We start from the raw sequence: 17,511 nt of genomic DNA, 5'->3' as shown, positions 1-17,511 counted from the left end.
TTCCAGTGACTTTCAAGTCATGTCTTGACCCCAAATTCACCTGACCTTAATCCAATAGAGCATTTGTGGTCCTACTTGGAAAACCAAATTCGTGCTGCCATGCTACCCCCTCGCAATGTGAGGGAATTGCAGGACCAGTTGGTGAGCGCTTGGTATCAGATACCTCAGACTACCTATCAGCCCCTTGTGGAATCAATGCCACGGCGGGTGCTAGCAGATTTGAGGGCTAAAGGTGGTCCTACACGTTATTAAGAGGGTGGTCATAATGTAATGGCTCTTCGGTGTATACTCCTACGTAAAGGATAGTGTTATAAATTCAACATCAAAGCATTTGTGAATATACTGCAAAGTTTTAGCCGCACTCACAATGCTCTTGGGAAGAATAAAATTTGGCGAATATTATCACAAGTTGGAAAAACATTACTGAAGCAGCTTTGGATTATTTGAAGCTATATTACTCTAAGGAAATTCGATAGATTTACTTATATCATTGCAATACCAATTATGTTCTTATACTAAGCATCAGATTTTAACAGCAATTCAATACTATAGAAAAATTCAATTAACCATTTATTCCATTACAATATCATGTTTTTGTTTTTGCACCATGAATAGTATTTGAGCAGTAATTCAATAATATTTTAGAGAAATTTAATTCTCTTATTCCATTTTAATACGAATTGTGTTGTTGATTTGTATTTGATGTATATTGATGAAATTTTTTTTGTTGAAAAAACTATAGCTATCAATAAGGAAATAGATATTACCTATTGGCATTACACGAATTTTAAAAATGACTTTTCTTTTTGTTGGAAGTTCGGTATCTTCGCCATTATTTACCGTGGCCGAAAAATAGTTAAAGTCAATGTCCAGTTCAGTTATGGGACTTAGACGTAGCTCAGAAGCTTTACTCCCAATCACCATATTCCATGGAGGAGAAGCTGTAATAATCCATCTTTTAACAAAAAAACTTATCTAAAGCAAAATTCAAAAAATATTTTACTTTTCAAAATTACTGTATTAAGAAAAATGTGTGGTCAAAAGTAAAAGAATATTGTAAAATATATCGTGTTTCTGGCTCTATGGAAAAACCAAAAAAGCTGTGTAATTTTTACCAAAGCGCTTTGCTAATGATTTTGGCAAAATTAAAAATGAAATATGATTTTGTAATGTGCGAAAAAATTCAAAAACTGTAGTAACATTTGCTAATTTTATCTTGATAACTTTAGAGTATAGCATAAAAACATTTAATCGGTTAAATTTACTTTTCAGTTTTGTATTTCTTGTTAAATATGTCGTGATAAGAACTGTAATGCTGAAAACCAGAACATTCGGTATAAACGGAAAAATCACCAAATGAATGGTTTATATACCGCATATTTTAATTTTATTAAACAAAATTTTGGTTTTTCTTGACAAAAATGTCATTATTCTGCAATACGGAAATTTTATCAGACTTTTTTCTCCATGCGTGTCTATTGATAATGATAATGATGCTATTGAAATTTTTTTGATGGGGACATCAGAGCAACGCATTATCAAAACTTTTTTCTAAAAACAAATAAATAAGCGATTACTGCGAGTTTCATAAATTTAATTTAAAAAATAAAATAAATGACTAATTCATTGTCCAACTAATAGTTAAGTTTGCTGCCGTTGAGGGGGTCTGTATACGGTAGTGCAAGAAACGTTTTCGCTTTTCCACGCTTTAAAATAAATAAAAAAAATTTTGCTTTATAATTATTTGTGTGTAAGGTCTCTGTGGTTAGAACTTAACTCATATCAGAAATATTGTTCGTAAAAATGGTTTCAATGTATCCAGAATATAAAATTATTTGCATAAAATTCGTTACTGACGATTAAACAAACACTGTATTAAATCTAACAGGACCACAACATTGTACTATAAGTTTAATACTGTATATTTTAAACTTACAATACAGTAATACTGTAATGAGTACAATAATACTGTAAGTTTTTGTTGTGTTTACAGTAACACTGTAAGTTTTTATTTTATTGGCCAAGCAAAAACTAGTTTTAATTCTTGCAAAATATATGATGAATGCATCAAAAATACTTTTAAATTATAAAAAGAATTTTAAACAAATTCAAGAAATGCATGTAAATAACGCAATATAGCTGTATTATAATAGCGCTCTATCTTATATTTTTAATTTAATAGAGAAGATATTATTTCTTGTTCAATAATTTCGCTTGTGTAATTCGATGCCTCCTTTACAAATATGTGTTTAATATTACAAAGTCTGTTTAACTTTGATAAATATAGAATGCTTTCATATGCATGTAACTAAACATCAGGGAAATAGAATATAATGTTTATACAAGTAAATTCTCTGTCTAGGATTTTCATCATATATATCAACAGCTGATCAGAATACGAATTTAGTTTCAAATGCTAAGATGATTTACGTCTCTGAACTAATCATGTCTAATTATGATATCAAACAATCATACATGAAATTAATGAGACATAATTAAAATAAACATAAATATTTAATTGTTTCATAGAATAAAACTATTGTTTTAAAAATATAACGATTGTTTAATGAATTATAAGTTTATACAGTGTACAAAGGGGAAAATCATCGTATGAATTTTTATTTATTGATCAGAAATTTACCTTAATTTTAACGGATATCGTCTTTTACCTTTAAAAATCAGAGATTTTGCGAATCTGGAAGACATTATCAAAGAGTTTAGTTAGTAAAATGGGAAATGATTGCAGCTCTTTAATGTAAAATTGTCTTGCAGTAGACTAATCGATCATAAAAACACAGTTTCCAGTAGAACACTGAAGTCAAGCACCACTGGTTGCGATCAGTAAGTGAAAGGGTGGCCATTTTGATCAGCCTTCACAGAGAACGAGGGTGCGCCGTTTCGGTCCTCGTTAAATAGTTCTACCATGGAGTGCAAGACATTGTGAGCATCAAAATAGTGACCTCTGCCATCAAAATTGTGAAGGCATGTCATCAAATCATCTTCAGGGATGTTTCCCAGATCATCGCTTGTAGCCTTTTCTGCAGCTCTAGTGCGACGTACATGAAGTTCCTACCCACCTTAATGTAAACAAGTATTAATTTAAAACTGATTCAAATTGGTTTCACTTAGATGTTATACAGAATTTTTATACGTTTGATTGGTGGGTGCTTGATTAATTAAAGATAGTATATATTCTTTCTACTCTTTACCCTTATTAAATCTGAAAAAACAAAAAACAAAATTGTGATTAAGCTGAAATGTTGCTTATCAATAATGTTGAAAAGACCTAATCTCACCAATATATAAAAGTATATACTATATACTATTCAATCAAACTATATGTACTATGATTTATATATTGAATGTATATATATATATATATATATATATATATATATATATATATATATATATATATATATATATATATATATATATATATATATATATATATATATGTAGTATATGTAGTATATATATATATATATATATATATATATATTGCAAATCAATATTAGAAAATGATGAAGAATACATGATTGGAAATGATTTAAAACAAGGATGTAAAATCTATATCTTCTAGGTCATGAAGTAAAGTGAACTATTGACGATATTATATATGATTTATAACACACTAGAATCAACACAGCATATAACTAACACAAGACCAGCTGAAAGATGGCGTCATAGCTGAAGATCAATTTCTGTACCGAGGCCCCTTCTTCAACTCCTCCTTCCGAGGTGGGCCTGTACGAAGGCCCGAATTTAGGATTTCTTTTCTTAAAATTAAAATATCATTCCAAGCATAAATATAAATAAAAATAAACCCATGATTTAAGATGATTTTCCAAGAACTAATTCACTTACATTTCTTTCATATTATTTTGGTTTACTTTACATAACGAATCCAAAATAAATAATTCTTTCTGCACCGAGAAATAAGCTCTGTAGTGAAAATAGTTTTAAAGCAAAATGAGTTGTTAACGGCTACATATCACTGACGCTATCTTTTACATAATTACAATAAGCATAATCTCATCCAGTCTTAATTGCAACAATGTGTAGCGCAATTCCTTTGAGAAAAATTCATTCCACACCATCTGATAAAAATCCTTGAATTAGAGAACTGAATCTACCCGTTGCACCCGCAGTTAAAATTTCGGGATGTATTTGATGTTAAAGATAGTGCAAACTCTTGATTTTATTAATATGGATTGAAATGCCATATTACAAATATGTTATTCTAGGAGTGAAAAACAGATTCCCAAATTAGGTATCTGGTACTTTTATGACTGATGTTGAAAGATATGTCACAAAAAGAAATAATTACCTGGATCAATTGTAAAATTTTTCCTGGTCTTCGATTTCATAATTTCAAACTCTTGCATCCACACAATGTGAAGTGAGTTGTCAAACTTCTTTTGAGGAATGTCAAGTACAAATGTTACACTGTCACCGATATTGCGATCAAAGATACAGGTGCGCTCCTTGGGATCCCAGTCATCGCAAGGGTAACCTGGTCTTAGCTCTTCAATGATCCTGAAAATGATTATCTTTATTCAATCACTTATTGCTAATAAATGTTCAGGTTTGCACTGTAAGAATTTTGATTTTAAAATTACCGTAAAATTATTGGGAGCAGTCTGCTCATTCAATTAACAGTAAAGCTTACGGTAAAGAATGGCCTGGTCGGTAGGTTGCTGGGCCCATGTCCGAGAGTTCGTGGGTTCAAACTCCGTCGGCCGAAGACTCCCCGTGTAGTAAAGTGACTGATGCACGTTAAATCTGTCGAGTCGCAAAAGTCATCCATGTTCCCATAGCAAATCAATATCTTTGGGAGTACTGGATTGGAGATAGATCGTTCTCTGATTCAGGTCAAAATTACGATCTGTGGATGAATGAATGGATGTATGAATGGGTCCGCTGTCCTATAAAACTGGTGTGACGTTTGGTGTGGCAGAAGTGGTATTCTTGGTCATAGATGGCGCCACTGAAAAACAGGAAACGCACACCCTATTTCACCAAGCAGGCTTGCCCGTTGGCAAGTGGCATTAGAAACAACCAACCAACCATTTTTTTTTAACCTTTACTGTTTTGAAACCTTTTACAACTAGCATGGTTGAAGAGCCATAAAAACAAAACTGTGCGTTTTTTTAACTATTTACTACTAGCATGGTTTCAAAGCCATATAAAAAGAAATTCATCTGGATATTGAAGTTAGGTTTTTGTTTGGTAAAGGGCATTGGATTTAGAATGTGGTTGGGTTGTGTTTTATCAAATGAGCATAGAATGTGGTTTAATTACTTTATCTCGTTGTTACAATTATCGTAAGAGATGGGAAATAGTAGACTTTTTCTATGCTAAGCAGCTTTATGGTGCTAGATGTGTGAATGAGATTATTGCATTCTAATAGTCCAGGGTCACAAAGTGGGGAGTGCAAGACACCAAAAACTCTTCACGCGTTGATGGTAATTGAATAAATATTGTAGTGTTAACGCTGGGACTTAAAACCTTATCCAGCCACTCATGAGATTGACAGATTAGCCCACTCGGCTATACTATGTACAGAGTTGCAAGGAATTAAGCGACTTCATTAGATGGGCTCAATTAGTGCTATAAAATTCGGATTATTTTACCATATAAAGTGAAAACAGTAAATAAACGGTTTTTTTACAGTTAACAGTAGTTTGAATACCATCTTATTTATTGTTAATTGACTGTTTCGTTTAAAAATGGTAAAATACAAATGTGTTACTTGCTGGTATCCCATTACAGAGTATCCACCATTTTTTAATCCAAATGAGACATTTCCGTCTGTCTCCAGCAAGTAAAAAATGCAGTCTATATTTGAGATTTATTGCTAAAGATAATTAGAAACAAAATCGCAATAATAATAGAAAAAATAATTACTGGATTAACATAGTATCGTAGATGTGGACTCTGTGCTTACCTAAAAAATAAGCATCTGATCTAATGAAGCATCGTTATTTGTATAACAAGACACTGGAAAAGGACAGTTATAACAAAACTTTAAAAAAATGTTTAAATGGCCATTTTGTTGAAAAAAAATTGAATAGCTCCAAGCGTTTGATGGTATTTTGCAAGTTTGTTTAAAGAAAAATGCAAAGCAGTATCCTTTCCATTTTAATTTAAACTTCATTGGATTGCTTCGAATTTGTTAAAATCGTAGGTTGATAAATATCCTGAAGTATTTAAACAACACTAGACAAAAACATTTCCTACTGAAGCAGTTTGTTTAATGTTCAAAGTTTATTTAAAAATAAGGAAAACTGAACGTTTATCTATTCAAACCAAAGATCAAAGAATGGATTCTTTTGCATGTTTATATGTAAAGGTTTGAAATTCAAAAATTCTGTCGAAAATTCTACTGAAATAACACCCTTTCATCTTTTCAGAATCTTTAATAATAAAATTTTAAAAAAATTATAATATCTCGCTTAAAAATTTTGAAATAGCAAATTAAAATTTAATCTCAAAACTCGTCTCATTTTTATGATAGATTAATACTAGTAGTTCGTAATGAGTAAAGAAACGTAAATGCTAACTATCATTGTTTAATTGCTTTTAACAATAAAACTTTAAAGAGAGATGAAGATGTAATGTTGGCTAGAAAAGGGTGGAACTAACATTTGCTACAATTAAACTGTATTACACAGCTTTAATTTCATTTGCCCTGATTCCGTTAATTTTAGATAGGTACATAAAATGATGTTTTAAAAGGGAATTTCAAACAAAAGAAACACATGTTTAAATGAATTGGCGTCAGCCCTAAATGTCATCAAAACACTTCGAATTTACTTTTGCAAACTTGACATTAAAAAAAAAGAGTAATATAATGAATATAATAAATATAATAAATCCGAATAATGTAATAAATCAAGTTCAAATGAAATTAATTTTAAATTATTAGAAAGAGCTATAAATTAGAAAAAAATCTTTATTATTGTGTTTAAATAAATGAAAATATAGTAGTTAAAATAAATGAAAATATAATATTTTAAATGTTAAAGTACACAATTGGGTACTTGCACTTAAAGAAGATCGTGAATACTCACACATGTGACCAATGACGCCAGCACCAGCTGATCGTTTATTAGCAAAATGCCTTGTTCAAGTTGAGCTTAGCTTCCCCACGTAAGTTAGAATGCAAATTAACGTGAAGCTAATTAAATACGACGCAGTATCGTGCATCAAATTTGTTGAAATATAATTCTTGCTCCTCTACATCTTATTCTTAACTTATAATTATTATTTGTCTATCTATTCTTTGTAACCAAGATATATTTTGCGAGTACAAAGTTATGAACAAATAAAAAATATGCTTTGTCCAGATTGGCAAGTAAAATTTTACTTTAGTAAAGGGTTACGTTGTTAAAAAAAGAGATAGTTAATAAAAACAAAAGACCGGAGAAAATGTTAGATAAGGCAAAAGCTTAAATTTAACTCATTCAGTTTTTTAAGTGTGCCTTTTAAAAAATAAGTTGATGCATAGTTATGAGGAAAAAAGACATATTTTTTTCTTTCTCAGCGAACTATTAAATAAACCTTTATTACGTTGACAACCATGTTGGCAGTTACTACCAGATCTATACTTATTTTTGTATAACCATAATAACGTAAATAATAAAAAATAATATTTAATGCCAGAATACTTAATACCTTTATTAAACTCAATTTCGTCGAAATATGATAAAATGAAGCTAAGAGATTTCTCAAATAAGCTATTTTGACTTTTAAATTTGATGAAACAATGGCTCTAAAGACTCACTTTCAACTTCTTTGTAAACTAAAGTCTTATTCACACATCAACAGTGTTTGGAGAAGCCAAATCTATTATGCATTCAAGAAGCAAAGACAAGAAATGTTTGCATTCTCCATGACCATTAGAAATTTTGAGATATAATGTCAACGTCGTAGTTCGAATTATTGAGCTTTCAAGGACAGGAATCAATATAATGCAAACGAAAGCATTGATTAATTGTTGTTGAAAATTTTAAATCAATTTATTAAACTTCAAAACTGATTGGCTAGAAGTTTTGGTGTCAAAGTTTTTAATTTCACTAGAAAATTTATTGTATTTGACAGCTTAACTGTGCTTGAAAATTTTAACTATGCAAATTAAAAAATTGATAATTATTACTTTTAATTTCATTTCTTGCACTAAAATGCCTTTAACTTGTGCCCATTTTTCTCTCTTTAAATATAAGACAGGAAAAAGTTTACAGTTTGTTTGCAGCTTGATTGTTTAACCAATTTATTAAAATTTTAATGGAAGACAACATGCGGCCACATAACGCATCAACTGGTCAAAGATTTTGTGAATAGCGAAATATTCGTTGGATTTTATAACCAGTCAGTTCTCCAGACCTCTACCTTATAAGAGCATACCAGAGAAGCACTAGCGAGAGAGGAAGGGCAAATGGAAGTTGCGATGTCTCACCCAAAATCCATCGATGGTCAAAAAAATAACGCAGCTGTACAGAAGAGTATAGTTGCCATAGAAGAGTAACTTGTAAACTGCTTAATTCTTAATGAAATAACTTTTATATGTGAAATTATTTTTGATCAAAGTCTGGAGTAAATTTTCTGAAGAAAGTGACAAAACTTGAATCATCTCTAATTTTTTAATGAATGAATGTCAGAGAACATGAACATAGTCCCATAGTTTTTCATAATATTTGTTTTATACCTTGATGCTTTGATTTATTAATATCTGAATTATTTAAGTGAGTTAGAAAAATGTATTTATAACAGTAATAATTGAACAAAACAATATTTTGCATTATTTTGAAATTAAATTATGTATTTAGCCAGTAACAGCGGGAGAACTCTGTGTAATAATTATAACTTCATTTATATTCTACAGATTTTAATTTTTGTAAAGGAAGTTTCGTTGTAGATGAAAAAAAAATAATAATTGCCCTTTTCCCATTTCGTGAAAATATCAACTTATTAAAAAATCATATGGTATGATCAATTATGAACAAGGAGGATATAAGTATCTTTTGCTGTCATCAGCTGTATTTAGAACTATTACTTACCTGTATTTATTCCCCATTTAGCTGCAGTAACCTGTTATTTTTATTTATCATTTCTTTTAATTTTATTTTGTTATTATGACGTTTTAAGTGAGTAAACTAATTAAGTTTGGATTTTTTCCGAAGGAATCGCAAACTAAATATGTGGATATAAATTTATGTTGGAAAAATAAAATAAAAATGTCTAGAATCTTTTGATTGGACAAATTTTAATTTCGATTCAAAATTCCTGTTATCGTCAAACAAAAGAGATAATTACGAAGCAATCGTGAGGACTGGTGAACAAAATGGGCAGTTGTTGAGCTTCCTAATTATACATAAATCAATAAAGTGCTCTTTTTTGACAATTTGCAAAATTTGGTTTTTGAGAATTTTTCAGTCATGGAATATGAGTAGGAACGGACATAAAATCAACTTTATGTAATCAAGTTTTGCTTGCTCTTTTTCCAAACTAAACTTCTCGTTAATTTTTCTGTGTCAAATTATTATTTTAAATGTTCCAAATCCACAAAACAAAACCACTATTATAATATTTACAGATAACAAAACATTACTGTATAAAAAATCTCAATCAGTATGCTAAGTAGATTTCACAAATCAAAATCGCAAAAGAGTTAAATATTATATTAGTATTTGTCACTAATTTCTAGTAACTATGTAATGAATGTGCTATTCTATATCTATATGTGCTATTTAAAAATAATATGTATATGTATTCAACACCTATGTACCACACATAATATGTATTCAATATCTATATGTGCTATTTAAAAATAAATGTAGTTCCTGAAAAATAAATGAATAAGTAAATAAATAAGTGAAGTAAATAAATGAATGAATGCATGCAACTTTAGTTAGCAATTTCACTTACTTTCTTAAAGGTTTTTCCTTCAATAAATCCGAACAAGTGGGACAGAGTGTTACACTATCGCTTTCCTCCAATCCTTCTTGAGCAGCTTGCATCATATCTTCTAAAACCTCTTGTAATTTTAATTTAGAGCTTGGAGCTTCCGTCGCGACTTGCAAGTCAATGTTAATTCCTCTCCGTACTTCTGATTTGGTTGGAATACTAAAGTTTCTGTGGTAGTAATTGCTAGGGTAAGCATCTGCCAGCAACACTTGAGAATGTGAGATTAACTTGACCTGAAACATGATAATTGCTCTCAATACCAGCAGCGGAACTTGGATTACATGCGCCTTTGAACATACTAACGAATAACTTAGATTGTATTGGAGTTGGAAGATTAGTGGAAATTACACCACCTCGTGTGAATCGAAGAGATCTTATCAGAATTAATTCATTCTTTTTCCTTTGAAGTTTTATAAAAAAATTTTTTATTCATTTGAAGGACATTTACATTTCGATACACTGTAGATCAGTATAGATCTATAACGCTTTTGAATTGATCTAAAATAAAATACAAAATAAAAAATAAATTAAAAAAATTAATTAAAATTTTTTTGTTAAAAAATTCAAAAAATAATCGGAAAAATTAAAATAAATAGAATTAAGAAAAATTAAACAAAAAATGAATAAATTTAAAAAAAAAAGTAAATTTGAAAAAAATATAAAAATAAAATAAATAAAAATAAAATAAATAAAAATAAATAAATAAAAGTAAAATAAATAAAAAACAAAATAAAATAAAATATGCATCAGAGAATTGGAGAACTAACCATAATTACGAATCCTACAAGATGACACAGCTTACAGATTGAATCAATCTTAAATATCATATCTATTTTGAGCATTCATCCAGCCAAGTTTGTAACAGAGTCCTGAAGAAAAAAAACAATCAATAATATAATCAGTAACATAATATCTTCCTATTGTTAATTTAATCAAAAGAACCACTAGGGCTCAGTGGATAGAATGTACTCCTTCCAATGAGGAGTCACTGGTTCGAATCCCAGTGGTGGCTGGTTGATACGAATTCTGCTCTCGGCTCACCCCAACCACGGTGCTGACGAAAGATACTCTCAGTGGAAGACGGATCATGGGTTAGAATCCCCTTGCCGTCGGGTCAAACAAGGGAGGTTTTCGTAGTTTTCCAATCCATGCAACACAAATGCGGGTTAGTTCCATGAAAAAGTTCTTCGCGAAAGCTACTTTGCCTCAATGCTTGATCCAGGAGTTCCTATGCATTCTAGGATGAGTTAAAAAATGCAAGGCTTCGTTTCACCTGCAGATTGGTCAAGGACACTTTGAATGCTGTTCGCTTCACTTACCAACCCCCGAGGTTGATTCTCATTTATCATTAAAGTTTAAAAGGGATAAATGGTTTATGTTCATTTTTTAAAAAAAAAATTACGTTTGTATCTCCACCTGTTGCATTTTAAGGTTGATTTAACATTGGGAAATCCATAACATGACAAATCGAGAAATTGGTAATCCCCGAGAGTTTTTACTCAGTGAAGATGGGCAGAGTTGTGTAAAGTTAGTGTCCGTGAACAAATTTGTTTTCTCTCGGAATCAACTTACATAGACGTAAATTGATTTCCTCCTTGATCTTTTGAAAAGTTTTTTTTCTTCTTTGAAGTAAAAAAAAAGATGAAAATATGATCGTTTATGAAAAAAATTTTTATTATAAATTTAAGTAAGCACATTTCATTAATGTGTTAATCCTAACGAAGTGAAAGGATAGTTTTATTCCAAAAATACTCAATATGTACTTAATTAAATTAAAGTTATTACATAATATAAACTGCTGTTTGTAGAAAATGCAACACCATGAAAGAATCATCAGAATCAAATGAAATTTAATGCAGAAACGACTTGTACTGATACAAATAAATGATGAAATTTTCAAAACAAAAGAAACAAATTAAGCGTCCGAAATCAGTATTTGGTGCAGCCACCACGCGCTGCAATAAGTGCTGCTATACGACGTGGCATGGAGTCAAACAGATGTTGAATATCTGCTTGAGGAAGAGAATTCCATTTCGCTTGTATGCGCAACCAAAGTTCGTCTTTGGAAACTGCAGGACGCGGATCACGAGTGAGACGCCGACCAACCATATCCCACACGTGCTCAATAGGCGACATATCCGGCGAATAAGCAGGCCAAGGAAGAAGTTGCATGCGTTGTGCTGAACAGAAGTCTCTAACAGTCCGCGCAACATGTGGGCGTGCATTATCCTGCTGAAAGATAGCTCCAGGGATGCCTTGAAGGAAAGGAACGACTTCGGGCTGTAGCACTTCACGGACGTATCTGTTGCTATTGAGATTACCCTCAATTCGTATCAAATTGGATCGTCCATGATACGAAATCGCACCCCAGACCATAACTCCGGGTGTTCGACCACTATGTCGTTCAATAATACACTCAGGAAGGCAGCGTTGACCGGCATAACGTCTAACACGAACACGGCCATCATGGGTCCACAAATTGAAGCGTGATTCATCTGAAAAGACAACTTGGTGCCAATCAGCTCGCCAGTCTCTGTGCTCAAGAGCCCACTGCCGACGCAGCCGTCGATGATCCGCCGTGAGGGGAATCCTGTATAATGGCACCCTTGCACGCAATCCACGGCGCAGCAGACGACGACGAATTGACGAAGCCGACAATTGTACACCTGTAGCAGTAGACCAATGTGCTGCCAGCTGCCTGGAGGAAGCTGTGCGATCATTCACCGCCATGCGGAGCAGGTGTCGATCATCGCGCTCTGACGTCACCTTCTGTCGTCCAGTGCCTGTTTTTCGAGTTGTTCGGTGCTCGTCGGTCCACTGCTTCCAAACTCGCATCACTGTGGAACTGTTCCGCTGCATACGAGCTGCTATTGCGCGATAGGAAAATCCTCCTTCTCGAAGGCCGATTATCCTCCCTCGTTCAAACTCCGTAAGTTGCTTGAATTTCTTATTCTTCCGTCGTGGAGGCATACTCAGGTCTCACTAAACGTTTGCCACTAACAAATAATCATAGACTATTTTCAACGTCCCGCTACAGCACTTTATTTATACGCTTTCAGCATCAATTCAGAGGGCGCTGCGCGCGCCACGCACGCGCGATGGCTCTGAAACTTTATTAATTTGCATAATATCCTATAATTGACATTTGCTGCGAATTTCATTTGATTCTGATGATTCCTTCATGGTGTTGCATTTTCTACAAACAGCAGTTTATTAATACAAAATGCAAAACAATACATTACGAAATATGCGCCACAATAAGCAGGGACAAATGAGATGTAGTATTATTTGTAATACTGTATAATGATAACCCTGTATCATATAAAAGTTTGCATTGAAAACTCTCTTCAATATTTATATTTTCGAAAATTTCAATATAAATGTTAATATTTATATCGGGTACTATCTGGTTTGACTCTTATTTCTTATTACTTATTCGCTATGATAAATTTAATTAATATTATAATTACAGTTTATATAATTAATTATAATTACATATATAATATATTTTATATGTAATATATTTTATATGTACAATATATATATATATATATATATATATATATTTACGTATTATAATAATTGTATTATAAGATTATTTGTTATAATTTTAATTGTTATAATAATTTTTTATTATTTTCACGATGTCACGTGACTGTGCGTCGAACTTGATTGACTTATGAAACAACGGCATTGTTTGACTACGAAGACTAATAAATATTTCTACAATAATGGATAAATAATTATTATTCAAAGAAAAAAATTGCAAACAAAACCACTTAAAATTGCAATAAATTTCGAACAAGTAGAAATTGTGAAAAATATTTTACGCTAAATGTATTCAAAATGGTCCTATCATTTCAAATTTCAACTCTGTAATTAGATTTCAGCAGACGCTAGATCAACCAACATGGTATTTTTAACTGCAACTTTAACAGTTAATAATTCTAGAATTGATAATCGAATCAAATATTTCTTATTCCATCGAACTCTTGGTACTTTTTCAACACACCCTTGCAATTTCAAGTTTCTAAATTTTATAAATTGTGTGTAACAAAGCAAAAATGTATCGTAAATTAAAAATAATTTTGAAAAAAAAAAAAAAAAAACTAAAAAAAAAGCACTTTAAGGGGCAAAAATTTTCGAACAAATTGTAATTTAAAGTTCATAAACAAATACCTTTTGAAACAATCAAAACACATAACAAGAAACAAAACAAGAATCAATGTAAGAACTTTTCAGCATGTCAAATCGTAACCCTGCACAGCGACCCGTATGGTTATTTTTTAACAAGTTTAACAGCGGACGCTAGATCAATCAATTGAGAGTTTATTTTTTTTCTTATTCCATCTTTCTTAATCCGTGTACATTTTTTATACACCCTAGTAATTTCAAGTTCCAAAGCCTTACTTTTTTTGCGCAGTAAAACAAAATGCATCATTAAGGTGAACACCCAAAACTGCCTCGGTGTCGGCTGCTCTTACCAGTTTTAAGTATAGAGAGATGTAAGCGTTTAAAAGAGAAAAATGTTTAAAAGCATCGAAATTAATGTATATTATTTTAATTTTAAAACACACATTCACTTTATAAGATTCAAATATCTTTATTATTTAAACTTCCTCAAACCGTAACTTCAAGAAAAAAAGAAAAATATGTTTAGTTTTTATTATCTATGACAAAAATAAAATCCAAAAAGAAAATGACCATAGATTAATGATATCCTTATCTTGTGTTTTGGAAAAAGTAATAATCATTCTCACCAAAGATTGCATTGAATGTATAGTAATTCTACAAAATATCCATCATTATTATTATCTGCAATATGTGATTTCCATTCATAAATGAATATCTTTTAGAAGGTATTTCTCATGAGTATCCAATCAGATCCGTTTATTTCCCTCGATTCGCTAGAATGGATGTCCATATATCAATGGGATTTTGAATGTATCAAAACAATAAGAAAACATTATTCCTGATAGTCTTATCTTCTAAGTTTACTTGCTTTTTGTGCAGATGCATTAGTAGAAAAACGAAAGGTTTGTTAATAAATATTGTTAAAAATATTTTTATAAGAAGCAAAGAAATATAAAACTTTCAAAATTTGCTGAAAAAATTTTAGGTTAAAAGTTTTAACAAAGTTGTGTAAAATACTAAAATTGATTTAAGTTTGATATATTAATTAAGATAATGTAGCAGCAAATTATTTCGAAAAAAATTGTATTTTTTTTTCAGTTTTGTTAAAAATATATTTGAAATTAATTAAACAATTAAATACAAAAAAGATTATTAAAAATAGTAAAATATTTCAATGTTTTGGAGAATATTAATTTTGTGTGTAATATACATGTAATATACATGTCATCACGATACAAGTTTATTTTTCGTCAAATCGTTTAAATCTAAGGATAGTAAAAGCTCTTTTCAACTAAATATTTTAAATAAACTAAAAATTTAAGGCGGTATTACCAGATAATAAGAACTGATAATTAGATCGGTAAAACCAATAAAAAATACGATTTGTATTTTTACAGGCTGGTAAAATGAGGAAACTCTTTGACCAACCATAAGTGTAACATAATGTTATGCATATCATAATTTTGTAGGAAAATCAGAAATTAAAACTAATTTGTTACACCAGGGATGCTACTCGCAAAATATCAAATTGTCTCACCAGAAATTGCATTTCGTCTCAGTTAAAATCTCTTTTTGGCTCAGTTTGTCTCAGCTAAAATTATTTTTTTCACTCAGTTTATCTCAGCTAAAATGATTATTAATCAGTTTGATAACAATATAAAGATAATTTTCAGGATCCATAAAACCACTAATAGCATACTAGGAGTACTACAATTATACATACATTCACTATTGCTAGGATTTTAAAAAACCTGCATATGATTGATTATAAGAGTCCACAAAATTGTTTTATGGACTCTGTTGTTTTCATATATATTGCATTTATCATTTATGCCAATGAATAGTATCTGTTCCAGAATTTTACAAAGTAAATTTTAACTTTCTTATTTTTTAAAATATAATGGTGTTAACTTTCTAAAAAGAAATATCTATTTAGTTTCAGTAATTCAAAAGGGAAAATACCCATTTCATTTTGAGCTCAAATTTCATCTCAAAATATATAACTATTCAGTTACAATGAAAGGTCTACAGATTTCAATAATTAAAAGAGAAATTCAGTAATTAAATAATGAGAGTTTAAGAAAATGCAAATAACAAAAAAAAACACTCTTTGATAGAATTCAGGAGGTGCAGTGAAATTTTGAAATATTTTAGGTAGGAATTTTTCAAGAAAATTTTAGGGAGCACTTAATAGCCAAAAATTAGCATATATACATTTTTATATCAAAACGGAAATATTTAAAAACTATTATAAACAATTTAAAAAGACACATATAAATATAATTTTCTTTCTAAAATGACTTGCATCCTTTATTAAGTATAAAAGTAAACTTTTTAGTTAATTGGCATTGACTAGTAGATTGTACTTTCTTGCATTCACAAGATTAGTTAGTTGACTATGTTCTTTTAATTTATATAGCTAAATATACAATCATAAAATGTGATTATGAATGCACTTAGTAATAGTTTAAATGCAACAACTGTAGAAAAATATATCACATCTTTACAGTAACTAATTCAAGAAAAAACTTAATTCTACTTCTTTCTAGAATCGTGAAACTGGATTTTAAAATTGCGTGAATATGAATTGCGATTTTGGGTTTTAAAATCGTGTGAATATGAATCGCGATATTGAATTACAAAATCGTGTGAATATGAATCACGATTTTGGATTTTAAAATAGCGTGAATATGAATCGCGATTTTGGATTTTAAAATCTCGTGAATATGAATCGCGATATTGGATTTCAAAATTGCGTGAATATGAATCACGATATTGGATTTTAAAATCGAGTGAACATGAATCGCGATTTTTGATTTTAAAATCAAGTGAATATGAATCACGATATTGGATTTTAAAATCACGTGAATATGAATCGTGCGGTTGGATTTTAAAATCACGTGAATATGAATCGCGATTTTGGATTATAAAATCATGTGAATATGAATCACGCTGTTGGATTTTAAAAACACGAAAATACAAATCACGATATTGGATTTTAAAATCGCGTGAATCTGAATCACGTGAATATGAATCGCGCAACTGGATTTAAAAAACACAAATCACGATATTGGATTTTAAAACCGCGTCAATATGAATCACTATTTCGGATTTTAAAATCGCGTGAATATGAATCACGATTTTGAATTTTAAAATCACGTGAATAAGAATAGCGCTGTTGGATTTTAAAAACGCGAAAATACAAATAGCGATATTGAATTTTTAAATCGCGTAAAAATGAATCACGATGAATAATTTTTAGATCACGTGAATACGAATCGCAATGAGTAATTTTTAAATAGCGTACAAATACGAAAAACGAGATCTGATATTACAACTGCGTGATAACGAGTCGCAATATTGGATTTAAAAATGCGTGAATACGAATCGCGACGTTGGATTTTAAAT

The 17,511-nt window shown here is 30.5% G+C and overlaps 2 protein-coding genes across 5 annotated transcripts in view; one reads left to right on the top strand and one right to left on the bottom strand.

The window, feature by feature from the left end:
• The window catches only part of LOC107455815 (uncharacterized), a 417,369-nt gene that overhangs the window by 55,474 nt on the left and 344,384 nt on the right, over window positions 1-17,511 (top strand). The gene's annotated exons all lie outside the window — the stretch shown is intronic.
• LOC107455824 (uncharacterized) overlaps window positions 1-17,511 on the bottom strand; it is a 106,200-nt gene that overhangs the window by 12,884 nt on the left and 75,805 nt on the right. For 2 of the 4 annotated variants that reach the window (XM_071181331.2, XM_087159575.1), the window contains 4 exons: window positions 10,737-10,838; window positions 9,931-10,202; window positions 4,331-4,539; window positions 768-941 (listed from right to left, as the gene is read on the bottom strand). In XM_071181331.2, the coding sequence (XP_071037432.2) occupies window positions 768-941; window positions 4,331-4,539; window positions 9,931-10,202; window positions 10,737-10,811 (730 nt within the window). In that variant the 5' untranslated portion in view covers window positions 10,812-10,838. Of the gene's footprint in view, window positions 1-767; window positions 942-4,330; window positions 4,540-9,930; window positions 10,203-10,736; window positions 10,839-14,729; window positions 14,862-17,511 lie in introns of those variants that run through there. The other 2 variants (XM_071181332.2, XM_087159576.1) reach the window with 2 other exon arrangements.

This window comes from Parasteatoda tepidariorum, chromosome 3 (genome assembly GCF_982258835.1).
Source record: "Parasteatoda tepidariorum strain Cologne lab strain chromosome 3, Ptep-v5.0, whole genome shotgun sequence".
Taxonomy (NCBI): domain Eukaryota; kingdom Metazoa; phylum Arthropoda; class Arachnida; order Araneae; family Theridiidae; genus Parasteatoda; species Parasteatoda tepidariorum.
The sequence above is the reverse complement of the archived record's forward strand: the minus strand, read 5'-3'. Positions and strand labels throughout refer to the sequence as shown.